Source organism: Ciconia boyciana, chromosome 4, assembly GCF_034638445.1.
Source record: "Ciconia boyciana chromosome 4, ASM3463844v1, whole genome shotgun sequence".
In the NCBI taxonomy this organism is placed as follows: domain Eukaryota; kingdom Metazoa; phylum Chordata; class Aves; order Ciconiiformes; family Ciconiidae; genus Ciconia; species Ciconia boyciana.
The window spans coordinates 58203874-58231263 of NC_132937.1; the positions used below are offsets into that span (position 1 = coordinate 58203874).

The window sequence follows — 27390 nt, forward strand, 5'->3', positions numbered from 1 at the left end:
ACTTCACAGCCAGCCAAGCCACCTGAATTAGAGCGGATAACCCTCAGGAAATGCTTATTGAATTGAGCAGGGAATTCTCATTACTGTTTCTTGTCTGTTTTCATGGAATTGATTGGCTTCCACATCTCTCCTTTTAAATATATTTAACATTTGTAAATACCCTGGCTCTTCCAGGTCTGAGACTCTAGCCCAGCTGGTTCACTTCTGTATCCATGCAAAGGGAATTCACTGAACGTAAAGGATGTCCCAGCTGACTATGATTTGGTCCTAAAGTCACTTCTGTTCACTTTAATCTGGGAATGAGGATTCAAAGCAAAATAGTTATATAGGCCTGACTACAACGACACAGACTTTCCTCCTCTCTAAATTAATGTGAACAGGAGTAAAACTGAAGAAAAATAACAGTTCTGTTGAAAAGTCCTGAGCACTTACTCGTGGAAACTTTTAAGAGGCTAATAAATAGGAGCATTTGAGTGAATGAGGCTTTTATTCTCAGCTTGAGACTGCAGTGGCTGAAACTATTACGCAGCCAAATGATATTAGGCACTCTCAGCAGAACTGAACTCTCTTATTAAGTAGTAGTTACTCCTGTTCTGAAGTAAAAGCTTTAGCTAGTCTGTGATTAATATTGTATATTGATTTGGTGTGAGGACAATGAAAGAGGATCTCAAAAGTAATTGTATCTGCCAATTCAAAGAAATACTTTCCAAATTTGGGTGAACAGAACAGCAAACAGAAGACAGTAAGTCTCTGAAGAGAAAACTGGCTTGCACGTGTGGAAATACATGCATACCGAGGATGTCTGGAGGCAGGTACTGAGGTAAGTAAACCAGCTGAGGTTGCCTTTATGCTAATGAGCAGCACTCAGTGGGCTCACCCTCCTGCACAGCCTCCAAGCCAGTGCATGCGCCTTTTAAAGACTGCTGATTTTTTAAAACAAATTTATAGTACATCATAATGTGAGGATATTAATATTTTGCAACAAATGGCACCTTCCCTCAGAAAATCTGTGTGGCCCTTTTTACACTGGTTAGTACTTACAAAAGAAATCTCCTATGACTGCAAAGAAACCCCAAACTGGATTGTGTAATTCTGTTTTGACACTACTGATGTTACCCTGTTTACACCAAAGAACAAAAGCACAGATCTAACCTTCTGAAACTTATACACCAAAATCCATACAGATACATTTAAATTTTCACTTGTATTTACTGGTACTTAGGAACCGTCAAAAGGTGCTAGCTGACCATTTCAGCACTATTGAAATTAAATTCACGACCACTGTGCTCACAAATTAAATTTCATTCATTATTTGGTCAAAGTCACAAAAAAGAAAGAAGCAGAACCACAAATTTAATCAATGTATTACTTGAAGCAAACCTTAATTTTAGCATTCATACAGACAGCTTCTGCTCACCAATGTAAGTGTTCACATTTTAGGAAATGGGAGAGGTTAGCTGGTTGTTTTTAGCTGCATATATTTGCATTGACTCATTCTGGAAAGTTTTTGTTAAGATGAGTATCTGCATACTAACTTTTACTACTTATCAGGGTCCTCCCCACCTACCAGTAGTAGAAATACTAGCAAAACACTTTGGGGCATGTTGACTCTGCTAAAAACAATAATAATAGATGGCTCATCACCGTCTTTGAAGTGGAGGATTAATAATAAAAATAATGAGTAAACTGTTAGGGGATTGCAGTGAGACTAGAAGGAAAATATAAAAACAACCATATGATTCACCTTTTAGCTAAAAGGAGTCTGAGTGCACTGTTCCAGTTAAGCAATTTCTTCTTTAAAAGACACCAAAATAAGGATTCAAATGAGAAAGCAACTTGAAATACAGTATGCTTGTTTATCCAGACTACATTTAATCTCGTGCTAAGCACAGAGTTGTGTTACTTAATTCACCTTTGCTCCTAGGTGTAAAATGAGGGTATGTGTTCAGGACTGGAACATGGTGTTGTGCTGGGGAGCACCACAGGCAGGTACAGCCAGTACTGCTGCTTGTAAACTTAGAGCATATCTGGCTCTACGTGAAGAAGCTACCAGCAGATAGAGGTTGTCAGGAAAATCTCAGCTTTGCAACCTGGATCACCAAATGACTAATTTATATTTTGGATTCCCCACACATACCTATTTTCTAATTCTTGAGTGAGCTTGGAACAGCTGACAGAGGAATCTCCCTAAGGTGAATCTGTCTGTTGGTGACCACAGCTACACTGCATTCAAACACTTGTGTTTCCCAAGCAGGGGCACTGAACAGGCACCTGTAACTTCTGCATGTTCAAATGAATGTGCAGTCAAACTCTGTTCAACTTCTTGGACAGAGCTTAATAAAAAAAAAAAAAAACCACTGGAGAATCACAGAAGTTCAAAGTTATTCATATCGAATATTGAACTCAGGAAGGATGTTTAAATAATCTGGGGTTTTCTTTTCTAAATCCATTAAAATATTTTCTGGTTTGTCCCTTCTTTATCAAGCAATTAGACTTGTTTGCTCTCTTCTCTTCTTTCCTCTCTATCAGGTGTTGTTGGGGCTACTTGTGTTTACTTCCTTATTTGCATTTCTTTAATGGAGGCAAAAAGTCCAGGCACCCAACAGACTCAGCAATTTACAAAAACATAGTCCTAGGTAAAAGCAGCACAACGTTACTCAAGATTTTCTCTCTCACACAGTCACACATCTCTATTTGTCTTCAGCTGAGCAGTTATAGCCTACTGGACGAAGAGCTATTCTGTTTGGTCATAAACCTTACCAACCAGAAACTCATAGCAAGACTTGTCTGCCAGATCCATGGGCCAGCTCCAAAACTGAGACACCAGTTCTTCCTGTCATTTAGGACTCAGCTATTCTGTACAATGAGGAATAACCTCAAAACTTGGTTTATTTATTGAGGTCCCAAAAGAGCAAAAAAAACCCTTACACAGGTGGTTTTGGTTTTTTTTCTCTATCAATATTATATAATGAAAGTGAAAGAACATATGTAGTAGCAGAGCTATTAGTCACTATACTTCATCTTACCTATTTAAATATTCTTAATCCACATGTATGCAGAGAACATCCCTCACATATACACCTTGGGTCCTCCACAATATTAAGTACAACATATCTGATTTTGGCTGAGAATGAGTTTAGCTAAAATACATGGTTTAATAAAATTCTGAAGGGATGGGAATAATAATGACAGCATGATGCTCCTGCCCAGGGTGACAGGCTGCAGCTCACTTTCTGGATTAGGAGTCCACCCAGTAGGGTTCAGGAGTGTGTGGGCATGTGGAAGGGCAGAAGAGCCTAGGGAAAATTTGAAGAAATAGTCTCTCGTTTCCCCTCACCAGTAACTCTGGGGGGCTGTCACACATCTGCTCAATCCATGTATGCTGCATGGATTAGTGGCATGAAAAGTCAAGTTGGTTGAACCAGTTGCCGATGTATAAAGTAGGTTCCTTGTGGTCTCCACTATAAGAGTCCCCCTGAAATCGTGGGGGCAGCTGTGAGCACTTGCAGAAGCTGGGTGGCCTCCATGCTGCCCCGCAGTGGGAAAGAGGAAGGTGCTGGGACCACTGGGCATCTCATAGGCATCAGGGCTGGATGTGTGGAAGTGCAAAGAAACTAAAACAGGCAGCCCCACCAGAGTTGTTTTTTCCCCCTCCATTTACAAAATCTGCCTACAGTTCACACTAAGAAGGAAAAAGAAAAAAAAAAAAGAGGCAGCAAGTAGCAGTGAGATGTTGTGTTTCCATATGGTGAATTACCATTGAAACAAAGAACTAAAACCACAGACTCTGCATTTTTGCAGTCTACCTAAAGAAATTTATAGTTTTATCCTGTTGGGCATAAGGATGGTGAAGAATATGTTCTTCTGGCACACCTCAACAGCTCAGCTCAAGCGAAAGCAGCCACAGAGCAAGTCTGTGTTTGCATTGCACTTTGCTGTCAGGGGTGTTTGGACTTCCTGTAATAAATCCCCAGGTAATAAGCCCTGCTGTACACAGAGGCAGATGCTGGATCCTTTACCAAGGCATTCTGGAGGAAGATGTCTGTCCTGTTAGACAGGAGGGAAAAAACTTGTGGGAAGACACTGGAGAACTCATGTCACAGCAATTGTCCTATCCTGCGGCTGCACCTTGGAGCCATCCTGTTAGCAACTGGTAAGTTGTGCTGACCTAAGATTTAACCAGCCCACTCTTAGGCTACTTGTAGAGAGTGCTTTTACCACAATTAAGGAGAGGTTGTGCATATGGATAGAAATCACTCTGGAATAACATAGAGGTTTATTCAATGCTTGAATTAATTTTGCAAAGAAGGCAAGCCCTGATAACTCACAGTAGGGGCTAGGAGTCAGAATTATATGCAGATCACATCTAGTTTTCATGAAAATAAATACTGGAACACACTCAGGAAAATCTGAATAATATTAAGATGTCAAAAGCTTGATGTTACCCATTTCCTCATGACATGATTTGACACTGTAACATCAAAGGATGAGCCTTTCAACTCACTGATGCTATCTCCACACTAGAAAACAATTCATTTGTTGTACATGAAAGCAGTTTAGACCAGTTGATCCTTTAACTGTTGTAATCCTGGAACAGATAACTTAACATCCAGCACAGCATCGGGCAGCAGAGCAACAGCTGCAAATGTTTCCTTAAAGCCTGAATACAACTTAAAAGCTTGAATGCAATATAATCTTTCTCAACTCTGGCTTTGCTCATGTATTTATGTATCTATACATACGTGTGTGTACATATATATATATGTGCCTGATGCATCAGATCACATCTGCCCGCCTAGGTGATTTGTCACCGCCCTGTTTCACAGCGAGCTAGTCCAGGAGCTTCAGGTCAATAAAGGCCCTGAGGAACCTTCCTGTGCTCTCCTTGAGATTCCCATTGCACCACATTCCTACTTCGAGAGAAGGCAATTAACAAAATAGTGCTGTTTGAATTAGAAGCATGAAAAGACTAAGCCTTTCATCAGTAGTAATTATTTGTTTGAAGTTGGGGTTAGGAAGCTTATCAATAGAAGAAGCGCTAGTGAATTGTAACATAAAAGTAACAACACCTAATACGGAGTAGTCAGAATAAGCAAAAAAGAACTTATCAGGCTAAACAAACCAGAGAAAAAAATGAAGAGTAAGCAATTAGAGATGAGAAACAGACAGTCTCATGCGTTCTGTTCAGCATCCACAAAAGAAGCCCTACTCTTGATCACATCCCGCTTTCTTTCCTGTGGTCATGGTTTCCACTCACAAGAGTGGAGGTACTCATGGAGACCAGCTTTGTAGGAAGTGCAGCACCTGAAATCACAGAGGAAAATGAGAAGGGTGTCTAGACAGCCTCAGGAGGGTGATTCTGAGGGTACTTTACCCTGCTTTGTCCCTGTCTGATTTGGCTCTGGGGGAAAAAAAATGGAGTGCCTTTTTCTTTCCAGGACTTGTTAGAAGAGACCTGGCAAATGAGTTAACTGAATTGGTGACGACGTTGCCTGTGTAGGTTCATGTCACTAGTCTCATCCATTTTTACTCACTTCACAATTCCAGCAATTGAGAAAGTACTCTGCAGCAGGTACTGAACCTGCGTGACAATCCTCCCATGAGCTGGCGATGTCTACCAACACAAATAGCATTTAGACCAGTGTCGAGCTGATAACTGCTCCATATAAGGCAGATGCCTGAAGTCAGATTTGGTAGGCCAAAATTATGCTTATTAACAGCAGCCTGGGTTAGATCTTCTGGTGTACTAGTATAGGCTGGGATAGAGTTAATTTTCTTCACAGCAGCTTCTATTGTGCTGTTTTGGATTTGTGACCAAAACAATGTTGATGATAGCACACCAATGTTCTTGTTACTGCTGAGCAGTGCTGACACAGAGTCAAGGCCTTTTCTGCTTCTCACCCCACCCCACCAGTGAGTGGGCTGGGGGTGCACAAGAAGCTGGGAGGGGACATGGCTGGGACAGCTGACCCCAACTGACCAAAGGGCTATTCCATACCATATGGTGTCATGCTCAGCATATAAAGCTGGGGGAAGAAAAAGGAAGGGGGGAAACTCAGTTATGGCGTTTGTCTTCCCAAGTAACCGTTATGCGTGATGGAGCCCTGCTTTCCTGGAAATGGCTGAACACCTGCCTGCCCATGGGAAGGAGTGAAGGAATCCCTTGTTTTGCTTTGCTTGCATGTGCAGCGTTTGCTTTGTCTACTAAACTGACTTTATCCCAACCCATGAGTTTTCTCACTTTTACCCTTCCAAATCTCTTCCCCATCCTGTTGCAGGGAGTGAGTGAGCGGCTGTGGGGGGCTTAGCCACCTACTGGGGTTAACCCACAACATCTGTGAGATGAGTAAGAAAAGCAGAAAGTTCTGCATCCAATGGCAGCTGTGAATGAGAGATGCTTCTCACAGATACTTCCAGGCTGACAGACAGAATAGAGATTCCAAATCCACAACTACTGAAAACTGAAGAAAATAATATTCAAAAGGAAATTTTTCTGAAGAAAATTGCTTTAAGAGAAAACAGCAGCAGCCAGGACCTATGAATTTTTCCTCCTGGGAGTACAATGACCACTTGAATAGCGTTACTTTGCTGGTGGGCTGCATTCTGGGAATGGTGTGTGTTCAGAAAGTATGGTCATATCAGTGATGGAATTCTGTAAAATCCACCAAAACCAGCTCTTCTAGTTAGAGAATATCAGACCAGTTTCAGTGGATCAGCAAGGTCTTACTAATTTTGGTGCTTGCTCCCAAAATCTGCACAGTGTTAAATCCACTTGCTTTCCCCACACTGATTTTCTTTCCTCTTGCAGTGGTAATGGGGTAGGAAGTGGGTGAATGGATAACTTGAGATCTGTACCATCATATACCACTGAGACACCTTCAGGAGATGGCAGCTTCTCCACTGAGCACTGCTATTGACCCATTAAATAGCACAGGAATTCTCTTCTGAAGCAATTAGCTTTTTTTTTTTTCCCCCATTGCATTTCTGGTTTCTGTTTATCCTCTTTGGCATAGTTCACCTGTCACTTCTCTCCTGCAGCTATTTTCCTCTATGAAATACTTTTCCATATGGCCCCCTATTCCATCTTGCTCTTTCCTTTCTATATTTAATGTTTCCTTATTCACACCTATCACATCTTCTGACTAGCTTATTCTGTGCAAGTCACTAGGAAATACGTATTTTTTTTTTCTAAATTCATACAACCTTTCCCATTTTTTCCAGCTTCCTCTCCTGTGCTGTCTACCACAAGGGCTGAGAGGGTTTTATCCTACACTGAGTGAAAGCCAGATTAAGGTACTTGTCTCCAGGGATTCCATCATTTCTTTAAATGAGGAAAAATGAACATTTGGAACAGAGCTGACTTGCACTTCTGTTGAGCCAAGGCTCCAGGCAAACAGGGCGTGCTGTGTTTCAGAAGCTCTCCCCAAGGAGAATCAGAATTTGGAAGAAGGCTGGAGCAGCCCCAAGCAGAAAGATGCCTGTAACACTACCTTCCCCCGGTCATTTCCCTGACCTGTCCTTCCTTCCCCTATTTTTCCTTTCCCAGACTGATAATTTTAGCTGTGTTCCTTTTCCTTTTGTTCTTTTATAAAGCCAAAATCTCACATAAATATTCTCTGCGTTGTTTAGGTTGACTGTTTAATGCAACGTTACTCATACTTCAAAGGGATGAAGACAGAGATGAAGTTTTAGTCTTGATGGCTTAACACAAGTCTGTCATATAAAGCCAGCATTTAATTTTCTGAGTCACTCTCTCACGGAGAGAGTCTGCTTTACATATCAGGCCTCAGGGAGTGGTGTGGGAAGCACTCTGCAGATTATTTTCCTGCTATTGCTGGAGGCTGCTTTGCTTGCTGCCTATTGAAGTACATAATAGAGAAGCAAGCAGATAAGGTTCTGACATTTCTGATTTGAATTTTCTTTCAACTGCTTCTATTTTTGTAGTAAGTTGTGACTTGGCAAAACAGATAATACTGGGAAGCGAGCTCATGCTTTTTATTTCTTCACCTGAATTTAATTCCTTTGAACAGCGTGGCTTGACAATCTTAGAGTTCAACTGATTTTCTGACAGACTAGATACTGTATGAGAGATACTGCACTTTTTTTTCTGCAGCAGCCCACCACTGAGGTCACCGTTGGTCATCTCAAACACAAAAGGAACCTCATTCTGTGGAGCTGTCATTTACTTCCAAGACTGTCCATAGGTTACTAGCTAATGTTAGGGCAGGGACTTGGGTCTATTGGTCTGTGGCCTCAAGGCATTTAAAAATAATTCAGAAATAGTGCTGCGCTGGATTCAAATCACTTGTTCATGATACAGAAATATTGGCTTCAAATGTCATTCCTTCTACGACAACTTTATAATCCAAATATTATGCAAACTATAGAGATAGGACAGTACAGAGCATTCTCATGCCTAATATAATTCTGCATTTAAGACCAAAATGTTAGTCCACTGAAGCCAACAAACACCTTGCTAACAATGCTAATGTATGCATGCTTTAGCACATGAAAGTAGTTTTTTCTAATAATATTTATGAAATGACTGATTGAACTTCTTTCTTCAAAAAGAGATGAAACCTTGTAATAGTATTCAATTCTTTAAAAAAAATAATTGTAATTTTGCCTTGTTACTCCTGTCTTGACTCAAAGACCAAGACACTGGATTTTCCATAATGAAGAAAAATTAGGAGATTGCAAGTGTACTTGTAGAATCAGTCATCTGTGTTTTTTCTTAGCAATAATTATCGCTACAGGAACAGCCAGCAAAGATACACCAAAAAGCCTATACCAGTCCGCACATTTAAATGTACTGTTGTGTACTATAAGCCTTGAGAGGTGTTCTGCCTTACTTCCACAAAGCTGTGTTTAATAGGCTTATCTTAAGTTGAGGAAAGCAAAGAGGAAAGAAGAGGCGGCAGGCTCAGGCTGCATTTTGTTTCAGGTTCTCGAATTTGGCAGAGGTCAGCTGAGCCAACTCCATTGCTCCTGCTGAATGGACAAACCCAGATGGTCAGTAGAGGGACTGTTAAGAGGAGTCACTCTGTGCAAGTAGCAAGTGATAATTTCTTCTTAAGTGGGTGGATCTTTCTAGGAAAAATAACTATAAGAACCAAGCACATGATTTTTAAAGAGACTTAGTAGCTTTGCAAAATAATTTATTTGGGTGAGAGTTTGTATTCCGTAGTAGTTGAGCATTTGTGAAGGCAAAGATTGCAGAACTGTAAACCAAAACAGTGCACACAGGAACTGCCAACATTTTAACTTCACAGTGCCATTCTTTGACCTTCCCCTGAGCATAGGCAGCTAATCATACAGAACAGCATCTACAAGTACAATAGGTAATAATTTATTCTTCACTAGATATTGCCTTCTACCAAGAAGCAATTTTAAAATGAAAGTTAAATTATGCTATAAGCCATGACTGCAATTTCGTGATTTTTTTCTAATTGCAGACCTGGAAAGTGAATGCTTTCCTCAATAAAGCATTTTTTGGTGGGGTTTTTTTGGGGTTTTTTCACTTTCAGAAAGCCACTGGTTAAAATGAAAAGACGGTGGTATTTGGCACATGACAAGATGTGAAAATGAAATACAAACATAACAGGAATCAAGAAAGATCAACCAGCTGGATGGCAGACCAGTAGCTGTTGTTTAGAAACTAGAACAAGCTCCAACAAAACACCTAAGTCATAAACGTTTACCTCTGCCTACTTCAAGTGCTGATGCACAGAAAGTAAGCCCACGGGGCGGGGAGGGTGGGGAAGCTGCGCTAAAGGGCGAGCCTGCATCAAAGAAAGGATTAGAAAAAATTAAATGCTTACAGTAACAATGCAGTCATCTAAGGCCCTCAGTAAGTTCCCCATAAATTTGTGGGACTTATGAGCTCCCTCATGGACTTAAGCCCATGTTTCAAAGCTTTGTAAACACTTAGTTGTCACCATCTGCCTGCAGGGTAGCTGTATTTTGCAATGGGAACAGGATGCTAAAGGGGTTGCATGACTGGAGGAAAAGGACAGTGAATGAAGAGCAGAACAGCGAATTTCCTGACGCTTGCTTGCTCTGTGGGCTTCATCTGTGCCAGGTAACACAGGGACACCCCTCTTGCCTTTAGAAATAACTATCCATGGCTACACAGCTAACACAATCTGAGACCTGTCTTTTATTTCCACTAGTGGCACTAGTAGGAAATTGAGGGGAACTTCTAACACTCAAAAATTACAAAAGATTATACCACAAACCTGAAAATCCCTGTTTGTAGATTTTGTATTTCTAACAAAATACACTGCTAGCACTGTTACAAGCCTTCAACACTAACAAGTTTAAATTTTAGAGGATGTAATTTTTACCGGCGCAAAGGCCTCAGAGGGCAGAAAAGACACACCAAAATCAGGTGGATCTAAAAAAACCCACCCACCACACATTTATTTCAGAGAAAATGGTAAGGAAATCTTTTGTTTGCTTTCTTTAGAAGCATTTACATTTCATATCTTAAATGTCTGATCACTCAAGAGGACTAGAGAGGGGGTTGGGCTAGATGATCTTTAAAGGTCCCTTCCAAACCAAACCATTATAACTTAAAATTAATTTATAAAATGAGACTTTCATTTGGTCCAACAACTTTCAAACTACCATGGGACTCATAACAATACGGCACTATTTCCCAGCTCTGTATTTGTACTTACACTTGAAGAATCTTTAATACTTTCTTCCATTAAGAAAACTAGATTTCTTTTATTTTTTTCTGTAGTTATTTTAATGCACAGTGATGAGTCCCAATAGCTCGGTCAACAGCACTTTCCTGACTTACCAACAGAGCATAACTGCGGTTCTTTGTCCTGCAAAGCTGTAGAAATTTGTAACAGAACAAATGAGATTGGTATGAATGCTGTATGAAAGGAAATATGCATGTGTGTAAATGCAGTGGGAAACACAGCAGAAGAAGGGTTTAAAGAACATCAGGGACCAATAACAAAGAGCACCGTTTCCAGGACACACCTCCCAGGACACTGATCCCAGCAGTAAAATCGAGGAATTTGGTTCTTATGTCAGGACCGTAAGATCTGCAGTCTGGGAAGAGGTTGTCAGTGGAAGACCCTGCCACCTAACACCAGCAGGGTGGCAAGAAGGTTACAGTATATCATGTACACGGTGATGCATGTGATAACTTGCCAAGACAACAAACATACGCTTCAAACAAAGGAAAAAAAGTGGCCTCAGATTTATCAGACTGAAGGAAGCATGACTCTAAAGCAAAGGACCACCCAATAATAGCTACTGAACTCAAAATCCCCACACCCAAGAACTAGTTTGCTGTCCGCAGTAAAAACGCCAAGAAACATGATGAGGACTTGGTAGCCAGCAGCTCTTGTCCTTTGTGCTGCCAACAACTGCTCATGGTCAGGCCCCCCGGGGAACACATGTCCTGGTGCTTTAGAGTACATGGGTGTGACAGTGTGAGTGAATGAAGCCTATGAGAGGAGGAGTGTGAGCAAGTGGGATCAACTTACTTTGAGATTTTGTAAATAAATATGGTATCCTTTCATAATATCTTGCATTCAGCTTGTAAAACTAGTTCTCCCATACAGAAAACAATCCAGGTCATCAATTTATGTTTAGCTCTAAAGACTGAGCTAACGGGAATATGAATCTTGGAGAGGCAGGGAGGCAGAAAATTAACACAGTCAGGAAATGAGTGATAATGTTAACTTACTGCATGGCAATGGATTTCCCTTTCAGCTGATATACTTTATTTTACGCCACTGAACTGTGCTGAAAACTTATTTCATTACAACCCTCCATTGAAAATCTATGAGAAAATAAAATACCTTTTTTTCCCACTCCTGAAGAGAGAGCAAATGAAAAGAACATACAGTTTAAGTACTTTTAAACCTTTTTACACCTTTTTTCTTGAGAAAAATGTTAAGATGTCCCAAATGTTCACAACATGGACTACTTAGAGACTATCAAGAGAACAGGAAGATGTCAACAGCTAACATACTAGGATTTTCTTTTTTGAAAATAAGGCTTCTGTGTTACTACTTACCTGCATATTCAGCTTCCCCTTGTATAAATAGCTGTGTCTATTGCACCAGTGTTCCCAGCTACAAAAGCCATTAATCAGCACTCTGAGAACATCAGTCAAATTACTGGAAGACATAAATTGCCAGGTGGTGAGGCACACAGAAGGTAAGGAAGAGAAAATATCTGAACTCTCAATACAACGATTGATGGTATTAGGATGACCCACAGCTCTCCGAGCTACAGCATTATAGCTGGATGTAAGCGTAGCCATTCCAACCCCTGAGATTTAGGGTATAAATCATGCCATATTACTGCACACCAGAGATCAACTGCCAACAAAACATTTAAACTGTAATTAAATTATATTGGAAGGACCTGGAGAAAGATAATCAAAACCAAAACACAATTTAAGATTTCTGAAATCTAGCAGCACTTCTTTTGTATGACAGGGCCATAATTAAGTCTGTTTCTGAGGCTCAATTTAAGCCCTAAATTATCAGCCCTTAAGATCTGATAAATGTTCAAACCTATCAAAAGTCAAGGAGACTATTTTCAACAAGCATGAAACATTAGTTTAATCCAACTTCTTTGACTTTGCACTGAAAAGGTCTAGGAGCATTCATAGAATTGCTTGCAGGTGGGTGGCAATTAAGAAGCCATAGGTTATGCCCTTTTAGCTCGTATTTGGTGCCTCACTGGCCAACGCTCCAGGTTAGCTGTCCAAAAGTCAGCCAGGTTTACTTAAAGTAGTGGCACTATAAATTGACCCATTTGACATAGACATAGATTGGGACAGGAGTGGACACATGGTACCAGTGAGAAGACTGAACATCCACCAGCTCTGACTCCTTCCTTCACTGCAGTCAACAAGGTTGTTAAACTGCTCAGGGTGGTTTGACAGTCAATCTGTTTCTGCCCTGTAGCTTCTGTTTTCTGCCTACCATATGAGATGGAGTGACACTATCTATGCATTTGATTTTTAGATAACAGCATAGACACAAATCAGAGAGCAATTTGAAGAGCTCCTCCTTCTTTCTTTCAGGAACAATATTGCTAGTATCAGCAAAGGAAGGATTTGAATACATGGAGGTGGACAGTAACATCACGAGACACAGCATTGACTCAGTTTCAATTTTTGGAAGGACAGGGAGGGAAAGGAAAGAAAAAAATATTTATAATTATGCAAAGAACTGTGATTTGAAACGGTCAAGTGTTTCCATGCACCCAGGGAATAAACAAAAAAACTTGAAGCTGAAAGGAAATACTTCCAGTGGGGGTTGCAGTTCTTTATTTCTGATTCATAGGTATATATATGCATACAATGATATTAGATATCCTTGTATTGCTTAATATATAATTTGTCAGCATAGGTTTTTTAACAAAAAAAAATTGCAACTATTAATTTATATTTGATCTGAGCACTCTGATACACAGTAGAAAAAATCCGTATATAAAAGATTATATCTGTGCAATTATACGTCCTATATTCCTCTTTCAACAAACTACTGATTTATTAATATTGATACATTATTGTTAGTATAATATAGAATTGCCATAACATTAAAAAACTTTTCAAAATATATTAATAAGCAAAGATAACCACACCTCGATCTTGCAATCATTTTTGCGCCATCACATTGATGCCCCATTTTGCTTTAATGTGACATTTGGCTTAAACAAATTCCTTCCATCTCAAGCTGCCACTATTAGTCCACCCACATAAATCATATTAATTCATGTATAGCTTTACTGTTTAGTAATTTCACACAAAGCCTTTAGAATTAAACTCACCTCTGAGCTGACATCCACCACTAAGACCAGAAATCTCTTATACCTCACTTAGGGCTCAAACAGTGCATGAAGATTTGTGCTGAACCTCTGCTTTGTGGTGAACTTCTCTTTTAGCGAACACTTCTCTCACCTATAGCGTAACACAATCTGGCTCATTCTAGTGGCTTAAACTACAGGTCTACAGAAGATGTGACTTCATGCTACTAAATGCTTTTAATAGTTTAGATCTAGGTGAAGCTTAATTAGCATCTGGAAGTTAATACAAATATTAATCTGTACATAAAACATTATCCCCAATATACTAAGTGACAGCACTTTTATAAGGCAGACACAAGCCAAGATTCGAATATCTGAGAACAGGTGGAAACTACCGGATCCTAATTTAGGGCAAGTTTATAGAGCAGCAACAACGGTCAGCAGGCTTAGGCCCTTCCTCTGTGAAAATTAACAGGAACTGACAGAAAGATGCGATACAGCAGGCTAGTGTGACAGAGACACAATGCACCACCTGTCAGTACAGAGCAAGGACTGCAAAGGTGCAGATACTTCAGTTTTGATGCTGGCAGGTAAGAAAGCATTTGGCAAGTTCTTGCCTTTCTGACAATTTTGTCAATCTCCATTACAGTAGCTGAACAACTGTGCACACAATGATGGATGCTTGCTTCCCTGCCTGCAGACTACCTTGCAAATACAGGATACAAACTGACAGAGGTGGAAATGTGCAAACCACAGAACAAAAATATCAGTCTTTTAAATGAAGGACAAAATATAATTTTCACTTTCAGTTTAGATCCTACTGAAAAATGCAGGCTCATGCTGTCCTGCCTTTTGCTTAAACTTTATTCCCCAAGAAAACTTTTGCTTGTCTTCTCTTTCATTGATAATTCTGGACTGGAAGCAAGACTGCAGTTAGTGTACACGTAAAAAGAAGGTGCAAATTATCTTGAATTGTTGTGTCTAAGGACTTCTTTACAGACAAAGTGGAGAATCCACAGATGTAATTCTAGGGCATATGAGAATCTCGTGAAGATAAGAATAATATTTCAGAGAGTGCGTAACACTATTACTTCTGTCAGGACATCCCAAAAGGCAGGTGAGTCAGCAGGTTTGGAAAGTGCATGCGTGTGTTCATTAGGGGAAGAGAAAGCCTTAGACATTTTCTTGACTCTCATCTTTTTAAAGCAGACAAGCGGAATTCACCTGACAATTAATGTGCACTCTCTTGCAAAAGAATGGCCTGAGAGACTGCAGTTATTTTCCAGTGAATATGAGGACATATTACAGTGTCTTTTGTGCCAGTACACGGGACAGCAGCAAACAAGAAATGCTTAGGGTTTTTTCCTTTTCGTGTTTTTACTGCTGTGTTCTACGACACAGACAATAAACTGCATTGTAATACTTTTTTATATATATTAGATACACTTTGAATAATACTTTGACATCTATTCCTAACAAATGATTGTGACTCCCAACTGTAGATTTATACATTTAACCTTCAGTTGTTAGTAGGAAATACTAAGTATTTTTTTCATATTCATAGCATTAATAGCCTTTACAATTGGAGTTAGGATGCTATTTGAAGACTCATAACTTAAAAAAAAAGTTCTGGAAAAACAGATTTAGAAAACAACAACAACGAATTAATGCTCCAAGGCTTTTAGAATATATGACAATCATTTACAGGATTAGCTGCTTCTATAAAAACAATCCCTAAAATAAAGATACTAAACTAAATTATTAAAATGAAATTAATTTCTGTTACTCATTTGTCCTCTGGGAAGTCTGTTTGATGACTAATTATTATTTTTTTACTGTATCAGTTTTTTCTGTGACCAAATAAAAAAGTCATTAAGGTTAAATGAACATGGAAAGACTTTTCAGACAGAAACAGACAAATTCAAGAAAGTCCTGCATCATTTCTAGAATTATTTTTAAACAATAAAGTTGCTGCTGCTCTGTGACACAACCAGGCTAACATTTATTGTAACAATAACTATTCTGTTCAGCTGTGCATAAACATTAATAGCTGAAGTAAAAAATGAAACAAAAATCCATATCCTCATTGACTTGCTCATGAGGCACACTGTTGGTAAAATAGTATGCCTTTGAACAGAAATTGCACACACACATAGAAATCAATGCTAGATGATACAGCTTTCCTAATGAAAATTCTATTTCTGAAAACAACACAAATAACCAGGCCCAAAATTATGTTGTTTCCATGGCAACAGGATTGGCCCTTTTGGTCTTCTTGAATTGCTGAATGACATGGAAAAATCATAAACCAAAAAAAATTAACCCAAATTGCCTATTGGACACCATGGTCATGGGTGTCTGGGTGATGAAAATCCAAGCGAATCCTCTTCTTCAAATGCCTGGAAACGATGCTTTTTATTTCAGGGTCATGTCAATGCTATATATTAAAGACAAAAAAAGAAACACAAAAGGACAACAAAAAAAGGGAAATCAGTGCTGTGAAACACGTGGCTAGTCATTTCCCCAATCCTGAGCTCCCACAAAGTGTTGAGCATCCTCATCTCTCATTTACTTAAATGCATTGGTGTCAAATAATTTACACACATCCTATCTACTATACATGGAAAATATAGACCTTAGTAAGAACTGTTACTGTTTTATTGAAATTAACACATTCCTGGCAATTCCAATCTGAAGTAGACACCAGATGTGGAAAGATCCACTGGTAAAATGACACCACAGTGTAGCAAGGTATGGGTGCCCCTAAAAATATTTCTAAGAGTATGGTTTTGCCATTTAGTGCAAAGCACATGTCATCAAATACTTTAGAAGCATTCTTTAGAATAAGAAGTTGTCATCATAAACATTGCATCAAAACACAATTTTCCTCACAGAATACATAATTATTTAAAGCACCCTCAATATTTATGAACTGTTACAGAACTCACAGGGTTCTTTCAATGTGAATATTTCATAATGATTTTTTTTTTTTTAAGTCATAAGGAATTGCAAGAAAGTAAACCAAATAAAATACAAGAGAGCATGACAATAGACAAAAGCCTTTGGAATAGACATGAAAAAGACAACAGAAGCAAACTAAGAGCTGGGCAGACTCCAGAGAGGTTTCAGCAGAAAGCATACAGAAGAAAAGTCTGTGTAAAACTGTTATCGTTGTGGAGGCATTTACATGGGAAATCCTATTTCCTGAAGAAATGACACCAGAAATGAGTGATATGACCACAGGAAAATTATTGCCACTTCTGAAGACAGATTCGTATTTATGCAGAGAAAACAAATAGCAGAGAATTAGCCTTAATTTGGCCTTAACTATATTTATTTAAGCTAAATACAAATTCTCTTCTCATCTTGCTTTTTGCTGCCCAGCTTCTCTTTCGAGAAAAACAGGAAAATTATTCAAGCCACAAAAAGACCAAAATCATAAATAAATAGTCTTTAACATGTTATTTGTTTTCTATGCTCATACTTCAAAAAAACAGTTCTCATATTGACTCATTACAGAATAACCAGTGTCTTGAGAAAAAAAAAATATGCTCAGAGATTTTATGTCAACTGCTCTAGGAATCAGGAATTTAGCTATGGTTCTAACCTGTGTATCAGGTATGATACTATGATAGTTTACTAGAGTACAATTTTATTTTTAAAAGTGAAAAGAAAAGCTCCATTTTATTTATGCATCTGTTTGCTACGTGTACTTCTAATTATTTGCCTGCTTACTAATACTCATGTTATCGGTGGACTCTTTTACTGAGGAGTCAGGTTTACTACATGCTATTTCCCGAACAATATTCCAGTGTGAGACACCAGTGTGTTTCTACATACCAGCCAGATGGGTAGGGAGTGCAAAGTCCCCAACCACTCCTCCCCTGTACACACCCGCCAGGAATACATACACTGCTGTAATGGTTAGTCCCCCTGACATGCTGTTCTAGCAACGAACCATTAGTGCTTGTGTGACACACTGCAGCTGCAAACACCCTCACTGATGTGCAGTAAGAGCAGTGCAGGGTTTTCCATTCGCATGCTTCAGTTATGGTATCAGATGGAGGAACAGCATGCCAGAGGACTGACACATTCCCATTTCCAAGGGAACCAGTCTCTCTGAAAGGAAGAGACATAAAGATACTGGAGATTTAGTCAGGGAAATAACTATGAAAGAAGCTGAGAAGCACAAAAAGCAAAGAGAAGGAAGACACCAAGAGCACGATCCAGAAATCAAAGTAAAATATAAGACCTTTTAATCTCTGAGTGAGAATGGCAAGTTTACCACTTTACTTTTAATTGAGGATAATGCATGGGACCATCTTCACTCTGATCATGTTGCACTTTTTCTATCTGTTTTTCACATAACTTAACCTGAATGTCCTCAGGCTAAGAATTCTGTCTCTGCTTCGAAATGGTGGAGGACACTTTAAACACATCTGCAATGCAAATATAATAAATCCTAACTTCAGTGCTTTTTCTGCTTGCATATGTTGAATCACGTTCCTGAAAATAACTATAAAAGCATTTAGGTCTCAAAAAAGCTTTATGGAGTCTACCCAGCCTCAGTTCCTAGCAGCATGGTTGTAAAATAATGTTAAAATGTAACGACAGTATTAGGCATAAATTCTTACTCCTGCTCCACTGAAGTCATTTCTGGATCATTTGAGAGGCAGCTAGTTCTGGGTACAAGGAAAAAGAGGTAGTAGTAAACATTTCTTCTGTGTTTATTTCTTTCTCTTTTTAAACATGACATCAAATTTGGGGGATGTAATAACTAACTGTAGTGAGTATCTTTGATGGCAAAAACACACAAATGTTATTGATAGGGATGTAGTGAGCTTAGTGCCTGCAACACAAATTAGTTTGAGTAATAACTTTTTAAGCTATTTCTTTAAGTTGGGGGAGGGAAATGCACTACAGTGACTTCATACATCCAACAATAACAATAATCAGTGATGCCTCATATGAATATTTAGTTCCCCTTTCACTTGCTATGCTGCAGCCTGCACTCTTTTAAATGAAAGGAGTAACAAGAAAGCAGCTTTCTTCCACCGAGTTTTCATTGTCATATACTACAATGCATTTGAAAATGTTTGAATAGAAGGGATAGAAGTTGCATTTCAAGGCTGGGTGGGCCTCTTCTTTTGTTTAACAAAACATGCAGGTGGTATCAGATAACTACTTATGTGAATTTATTGCTTCCAAGGCAGTCTAACTGCTAGAATCAAAACGCAGTGGCCAGTGGTTTGGGTATTTCTCTGTGGTCGTTTCAAAAGCTAATCTCAGGAGAACCGGAGGAAAATGTGTACCACAAAAGAAGAAATTTTAGAAAAAATGCCACAAAGAAGAAGTGGTAAGATAAAAATTCTGAAGTGCACAAGCTAAAGGAAGGAGACTGAAAAGAAACTTCAAAACCTCAAAATCTTTGGTTACAAAAACCACAGGGAAAATGTCATACTAGAACCGACAGACACAGCTCCCTTCTCCGGAATCTTGTGTACAATACACATGTGAAAAAAGGACAGTGGATACTTTCTAAGCTCTGCTCAGTGAGTCAAGGACTGTGTCCTTCCAGTTTAGGAATCCTATGGTACTTTACACTATACTGCCTCATTATGTTAAAGTCAAAGCACAGAGTTATGAGTTTAAAATATCTGATCATCAGCTGACACTGATTTATTAAGTGACCATAGACAATACAATATTGTCAAGTATTAATCCACTGGCCTGTCCAACCAACACTGGAAAGACAGGAAAAGTTACCTACCTACCTTAACTGAGACTGAGGTACAATAGCTATCCCTAACTTAGTAAATTGTAAAAAAAGTTTTTTAAAAAGAACTACCTCCTAAAAACTTTACAAATCATCTGACATAATGGGTGAAGGGTAGAAAATGTTTAATGAACCATTTTAATGGAGTAAAAAAGTTATTTCAGTCTTTTCCATGAGTATAGACACAATCATCAAAAAATAGCAAAAATGTTTTTTATAGTGTGAGTGTAAGATTATTCCTTACTGAGACCCAATGGCACAAAAGCAGGCTGCTTATAGTGAGAGGGGAAGTCAATTCACAAATGTGGCAACTTACACAGTAATTGAAACTACGAGCTGATTGCTGTACCAAACACCTAATATACTACTGCATTTAATCTGTTCTGTGAAACAAGTAAATATAATGCCAGCACCCAGCTGAAAGCTATCTTACTTAGCTGTTTCTGAAGTTTCCCTCAGCTCTTCATCCAGTCTGCATGAATAAAAGTTATTGATATAAAGAAACAAAGAAGCAAGCAGAGCATAAGAGAGAAGCAGAGCAATAGCAGAGCAAAGAACAAATATAGTACATGCTTCTAAAATAGGCACCCAGTATTGTGCACTGACCCTGAAGCTCTTCAGTTCAGTATGATACCATTTATCCCTGTGCTCAATCCACCTTTAATTTGTAACTCCTTACTTAGCTTATTTAGAGGCAGAAACATAAAAGCAGCAGGGATCTGAGGCATGCCCAGTGGACAGAGCTGAAAGCATTCAGTTACTCTGTCAAACAGTATTAAACTTGCTGCAGCCTGGGCCAAGTCAAGGACATTTACAGTTGAGTAAATTTTATTTGCAAGGGAGGCTGATCTCAACAGCTTGAAGGGGAAAGTAAGATTCCACATCATTGCAAGTCCTCTCTCATTCAGCTGTTGAGGTGGCCTGCAGGTGAAAGGCTGTCACACAGATTCACTCCATTATGAGCAGCAGCATGGGCTAGAAAGCAAGTTTTACCTCATTCTTCTCTTAATACACTTCTCTTCATCATACCTTACAAGATAAGAGTGGGTGAAGGAAGAGAAAAGATGTTCAAGTTCATATGATATAACAGGCACATTGTATCCCACTTCAGTAAAAACTACCAAACAACCGCACAACCCAAATCCTGGCATAACCCTATGTACTTTCTACAGGTGACATTCCTCATGACCATAGGTGGTATTTCTGTTCTTGCCAGTGGAGCAATAATGAAGCTGAAAGCTGAATTGTATTTTATTTTGCTACAGGAATCTTTCTCAATTTGCAGCAGAAGGGAAGCTATCAGCTGAACACTGCTCTTCTCCTTGTGGCATGGGAATAACCACTCACAGTGCCCTGAATACACACACCCACTAAATCTTCGTATCACATCATCTTGAAAATGCTTGCCAACAATGGCCACACTTGTCACCTTTTGATTTTTTCTTCAGCAAAATCGTGATCTCTCATCTGGCTGCTGATGACATGAAGTAGGCAGTTCCCTAAAATTTCTTAAGCTCTAAGTCCTAAAGTTTCTTTTATACTGGTGCTGTGATCATTTCACCTTTGGTCTGAGAGGTGAATGGACTTTCCAAACAGTTTTCAGTCTACAGGGAAGAAAAGATGTGTGTAACACAGGTATGTGTACTGCTACAGACAGTGTAACAGTAAAATAGCAAGGAAGCAGAGAGAGAAACACTGAAGTATCAGGTCTGTATCAAAGGGAACAATAAGAAATTAAAATATTTACAGGAATCAAAAGATTTTGGGAGGGAAGGAGGAAGGGATGGAGGGAGGATGAAAAAATTTTATGGATATTAAAACACTCTGGACATCTCTTTATCAGGTCACCAATAACCTCTGTGCACCACATTCTTAGCATCACTCCACCTCTAAAGAAGTTACAGCAGCAAATAAATTTGAGTGAAAGTCCCTATGATCCCCGATTTCACAACAGTAATTTACTATTTTTACAAGTGCCACTGCAAGAACCGAGCTTCCCACTTGCTCCCTGGATTACACAAGTATCAGAGCAAGCACTAGCTCCATGAAGGAAATTATGCTCCTTTCACAACTACTGCGACTCCTGCCTGGGTTGAAGAGATCAACGACAGTTCCAAAAGAAGTGTTCTTCATACCGAGTCACTGATAAACCATAAGGAAAAGACAATCATACTTGTATGTTTACTCATCAAAATACTTTCTAGAACAGAATGTTCGCCTGTTCAAAACCTAGGACATTTGATAAAAAGAATAATTTAAAAAATGCTTTCCTGAACAGCTTATCTTTTTAATAATGACCCACATGAGAATCATCATGAGAATCATGATTGATTTCCAGGGTTTTCAGTCTTGGTATACCATTTCAGTTTGTTGTTTTCAGGTCTGAAAAAAAGCCAGTTGAGGTGAGTAACTCAGATCAACTTCCTACAATTTTTTAATAGATACTATTTCCTTTAGAAATACCTGCATTTGAAAAACCTTTACACATAAGAAGCAAGAACTGAGGCACAGTCTGTGGTTCTGGGTTAAACCATGAAAATCAACAAGATAAGGAACGGTGAACCTATAGACTTTCAGTGGTTTTCTACTGAACAGGCTATCTTTGAATCATTGTTTCCGTTCAAAGCTCTGTATGACTAAAACTTAAAAATATTTTTACTTAAATAGTGGTAAAAGTTGTGGAAAAATATAGCATAGCTGATACCTGTGGAAGGGTTAAACTTTTTTCCTATTTTCTTACTGGGTTGCAATTAGTGAGTGAACAGTCTGTTCCAATTTGGATTATATAGTCATAGGGTTGATGAAGGGACTCTGCGCCTGAAAGTTTTTCTTCATTTTTCCAGCAGTACCATTTGATCCAGTACAAAACCTTCCTCTTCCTATAAACATTGGTTCCCCTAGGAGTATATATTTATTGTGTTTTGTGTTTCCATCACACAGTTTTCCTGCTTCCGAAGGAATGTGGAATTTTTGTGGAACAACACATAACCATTTGTAACAATACCAGGAAGGGGCTTTCTGTTTTTCTTACAGACTCTGAAACACTATTACTAGTTTGTGGAAACTGTTTCCATTAGAACAAGTACACGCTTACTGTACATCACTTACTTGACAATACTGTCTGGTATGTGCACGTATTCCATTGGAATCATCTCATGAAGCTCTGCCAGTGTGTTGACGTACTGTATCTTACTGCTGAACTTAGAGCTGAAACACAGAAACAACACATTCATTGACTCTTCCCCCCCACATCTTTTACGATATATTAAAAAAAAAAAGATGAGGCATGTAATTAATGTATTAAATAATTAAGCATTTTTTTATTCATATCTCAGTTACAGAGTTCAGCTGATCATGAGCATACCTGTGTTCTAGTGAGGCTGAAATAAAGTCTAGACCTTTTGCTGTTCCTTGCTTAGGCTGAATCACAGTATTTAGGACAACATTATAAGTTGTAATGCCTACATACTAGGCAATGCGATTAGTTTTACAGTTTGAAGGAGATGTATTAAAATTCTGAAAAAAATCAAATCCCCTACAGCCCACTTACATGTAAAAAGAGATGGGAAGCATTCACCTAACATGGTCATGATGAATTAACATCAAGTGATCGTGATGAATTAGCATTTATATTTGACGCTGATTCTCAATCAAACATAATAAAACTGAACTTCCTCATTTGTTTAGATGAGTACAGACCTGATTGTGTACGTGCATGTCTATTCTTACTGCAGGGCCTTCTTATGAGGAAATACTTCCTTTGTTTATTTCAGCTGTGCTATATAATCATTTGTTGTGTTTGAGAAATGATCACTTGGAAAAAGGCTAACTTGTTCAGAAAACACACATTAAAAAATAAGGCTATTCACTTGTCTGACCTAAATTATTTGATATGTATCATCTTATGAGAATTCTATCTTTCTCATTTGGCTCATAAAGCAATTTTCCAAATTTAGCTCTGGTTGTATTTAGATAGTCTTTTAACATCAGTAACAGTGACAAATGCACATTGACCGTAAATGTTCTTAAGTGTAGGCCATGGAAAACATATTCTTCCTATTTACTGCTGATTTGGGGGTATGACCAGACAACATGAAGCCTCTGAAATAGCTCTGAGCAGAAGGTTACTGCCCCTCCCCTTACCATACATATCTCCCTAATAAGGTAAAGTGAGACAACTGAAACAGGAATACATGAAGGTACTGTGAATAGTTGTTTGAGCTCATCCATTTTAATTTGTCTCTGTACCAAATTAGCATCACTAGGCACACACACTGGAGCAGGCCAATGGTCATGTTTTAAGATGCATGAATCATTCACAATTATCCAGTCAAAGCCATGATAACACACAGATAATTCTTAGCATTTTATCCAGAATGTTAATCATAGTCCGCATCATCTGACCTGCCAGCTAAAGTAACTTGGAAGCTGCAAGCCAATCAGAAGCTTCTAAAGACTGGGGGAGGGAGAGAAAAAAAAATTTAAAAATCTTTCAAGGGTTTATTTTTCCACTTGAGGATTCTCCTGGGACCATTAATTCCACCACAGTGATTGACTGCTGAGTAATTGCTTCATGTGGGAGTCTGTGTACGGGCATCCCACATACATGACCGAAATAAGAAGTCCTTGTTTCTTTCAGACTTTAGGGGAGGCATGCTGCCAATAGTGGTAAACTTCCTATTATTTAAATATTTCCATCAAATGCCAAATATCTTTCGCAGACACTTGTTTTAGTAGAAGTCTAATTTCTTATCTAACACAGCTAAGATGATCTCTAGTGTGAATATCTGGTCCATAAAGGGTATCTAGGATCTATCTTTGCAACCACTAGTTCTTTCATCCTGTGTTTGTCAATTGTTTAGTGTTTGTCAGTCAAGATGTCCAAGTCCCAGACACCACCGAATGACCTTGCCAGTTTTTGAGGTAGAATTGACTGTAGCACACCCTCAGTGACTTGACTGTCCCTTGCCATTCTGTTGTCTTTCAGTTTCTTGATTCCTACTGTTTTGCCCCACATCTCAGCTGAAACAGAATTAAAATTAAGTTGTTCATGTTTAGCTGTCTCACTGAAATCTCTGCTTGCCTTTGGACCAATTAATTTCTTACTCTAAAATTCCCACCGTGCATGTCAGTGGTTTGGTGAACAGCTTGAGGCTAGCAAACTAAGCTACAGCCACTGGCCTTCAATCTAATCAAGTTTCTTTCTCCTTACATTGCTTGTTACTGAATTGACTCTCTTTCTGTGCCTCCTGGAGTTTTTTACTCAGCTTTCTCATAGTGCTCTTCTGTCCTTGGTGAGGCTTCAAATATCTTATGTCATCTTCCACAAAAGTCACACTGGCCACGTGTCCTGCCCACCATTTTTCAGCTCCCATTTGCACTTCACTTTCTTCTTGCAGAGAGACTCAATCTCTTGGCTGAAGTGGAGAGTTTTAACTGGTCTCTATTGTGTCTAGTTTTGTACTGCTAAATTGCTTTGCCAAACTATTTAGAGTGAACTTTTTCTCCTGTTTGGCAACGCAAAAGCTCTAGCCACTGCTGCTCAGTATGGTCATCCTGATAAATGACTAATGAATTAAAACAGATGTGGCCTATTTGATTTTTTTAAATTTTACTGCCTACCTTTCCTCTGGGAGCAAATAGGATGACAACAGAAATATCTCAGACACCAAATGCAACCCAGTGAATCCCATCATTACTGTTGATAATTCCAGGTACTGTTTCCCTGTTACTCCGGTATTTTTAATTGTCACTTTCTAGTTGGTATTAGAAACCATTAGTGTGTATTAGTTGGTATTAGTGTGTATTTCACCACATCTGAAAGAAGCAGCTCCGTTATGACACTCTGCCTGTTGCACTTTGGCAGCGATGGGAGAACTCATGTGCTTCCCCATCCCAGCATCACCCCACCAGGACAGAGCACCCTGCGACAGACACCTCTAGAGTCCTCATCTGCAGCCTGGGGGCAGACCTCCCTGAGGTCTGTCATGACGTATGTTTTTTGCTGTGTGGCTTCTGCAGATTATGCTTCTCTTGCCTGAAGCAACTCTTTCTCACACCTGTCAGTCTGCTCTCCCTGATCTCAGGATTTCAACTTCATACTTGCCCATCTTCTTCAACAACTTGTGAGGTCTTCACGGTCTGTAACATTTCTTCGCTTTTTTACTAATCAAAGCATTATTTTTGGTGGCATTAAACCTTTTTTGGAACCAGAACTCCTGAGCATTCAACAGCTCAGGGTGCTGGCAGTCCTCTTGCATGAGGAGCAACTAATTTTGTTTAAACCCAGAACTGTAGCTTAATCTTGTCCTGTAGCCAGATTTTTTTAATGTGGTGATTATTATTATATGCAGACCCCTTTTCTACAAGCCTTTTAGCTGAGCTTGGAACAAAGACAATTTTAAGGGACTGAATTCCCAGTTCTGCATACACATACAGGTTTACGATATCACCTGTGATGTCTTCAACTAGATACTCATATAAATCATGGAGTTTTCTCCACTTACTTTAGGAAAGTCAATTTCAACTGTCAAAATCTCAACATGAACTGTAAAATGAGTACTCTTCAGTGAAAGATTAACAGCCATATTTGATTATTTAGGGTGCTTCTGTATTCGTAGGAACATAGAAAACCACTGGTGTTCACCACATACCTTATAAAAGGTCGTGTCACAGCCAGAATTGTCCTGATAAACCATGATGGATGAACAATTATAAATGATTTCAAATTCTTCCGTAATCTAAGTAAAAAAGAAATGGTTTCTTAAAAAAACAAAAAACCACAAAACATACAGGAAGTTCATATACAGTGAACACTGTCATACAGGGGAGTAATGGAAATGGACAGTATTTAAAATAATGGCTGTGGATCAGAAAGGAAAATACTACTCACCGTCGATCAATCATCTGGTAACATTTTTTCATCCAACCCAGTCCAGGCATCCTCCTTCTTGGTGTTGCTCCATTCAAGTAGACAATCATATAGTCTTCTGCTACCATCAGCTCTAAGGTACTGATTACATAGCTGATAAAAGTACAGAAGTGAGCACATACTTTACATTATCCACTTAAGCCCAAACTAAATCAGTCTACTACGAATAAATCAAGGCAGACTAAGCAATTTATGACAAGACAGAGTTTTCTTTTCCTTTAAACCAAAGCAAACATTTAGCACTGGTTGCCATGCTACCTCTAGATGTATAACTAGAAAACCACAATCTTATCTGCATCTTCAGAAATATGTGGTTTCCTTACAAAGATACAGTTTCCTAGTGAGTTTTCAAATCTCACAGGTGACTTTGCTTTTTCTTAAAAGGGCATTAAATCATGAGATTTTGCAAGGGAGAGCAGAGCATGGCAGGACCATGTGAAGTTCCAGGAACTTCTGAAATTAACTGTTGAGAAACTTGTCTTCACTATTAATCGTCATGTTTGTTCAATGCAAAAACACTCCAAACACTCATTAAATTCCTCAGCTCAGCAATGGTAATTCAGACAGAACAGTGCCCTTGGGGCCAAACTCACCCTACCTAGAAGACTGCAGTACCCTGTCAAATGAAAGGGTTAGCTTTAAATTCTTGCCTGGGATTATATGTGCAGATGCTCCGCCCAGTAGTCCCTACCTCACCTGGGAGCTGTTCATCACAGGAATGTTCAAATTGTTCTCTCTACTATCCAGCCCCAAGGCATGTCTATGCAAAAACTACAGTGAAAAATCACAAGTCACACCTTAAAAACCTGAATGCCTGAGTGCACTCACTACAAAAGGCAGGTCTATCCCTGAGCATAATGGCTGCTTTCACAGGTGTATGGGAATGACTCACTGT

General features: G+C 39.0%; 1 protein-coding gene across 1 annotated transcript in view; it reads right to left on the reverse strand.

Annotated features, from left to right (window-relative positions):
* Positions 1–15868: 15868 nt before the first annotated feature.
* The window catches only part of PRUNE2 (prune homolog 2 with BCH domain), a 141730-nt gene continuing 130208 nt past the window's right edge, over positions 15869–27390 (reverse strand). The window contains exons 14-20 of the mRNA XM_072859152.1: positions 26457–26588; positions 26218–26304; positions 22673–22771; positions 20558–20593; positions 19998–20036; positions 18423–18470; positions 15869–16225 (exon numbers count right to left, since the gene is read on the reverse strand). Coding sequence (XP_072715253.1) covers positions 16204–16225; positions 18423–18470; positions 19998–20036; positions 20558–20593; positions 22673–22771; positions 26218–26304; positions 26457–26588 — 463 coding nt within the window. The 3' untranslated portion in view covers positions 15869–16203. The remainder of the gene's footprint in view (positions 16226–18422; positions 18471–19997; positions 20037–20557; positions 20594–22672; positions 22772–26217; positions 26305–26456; positions 26589–27390) is intronic.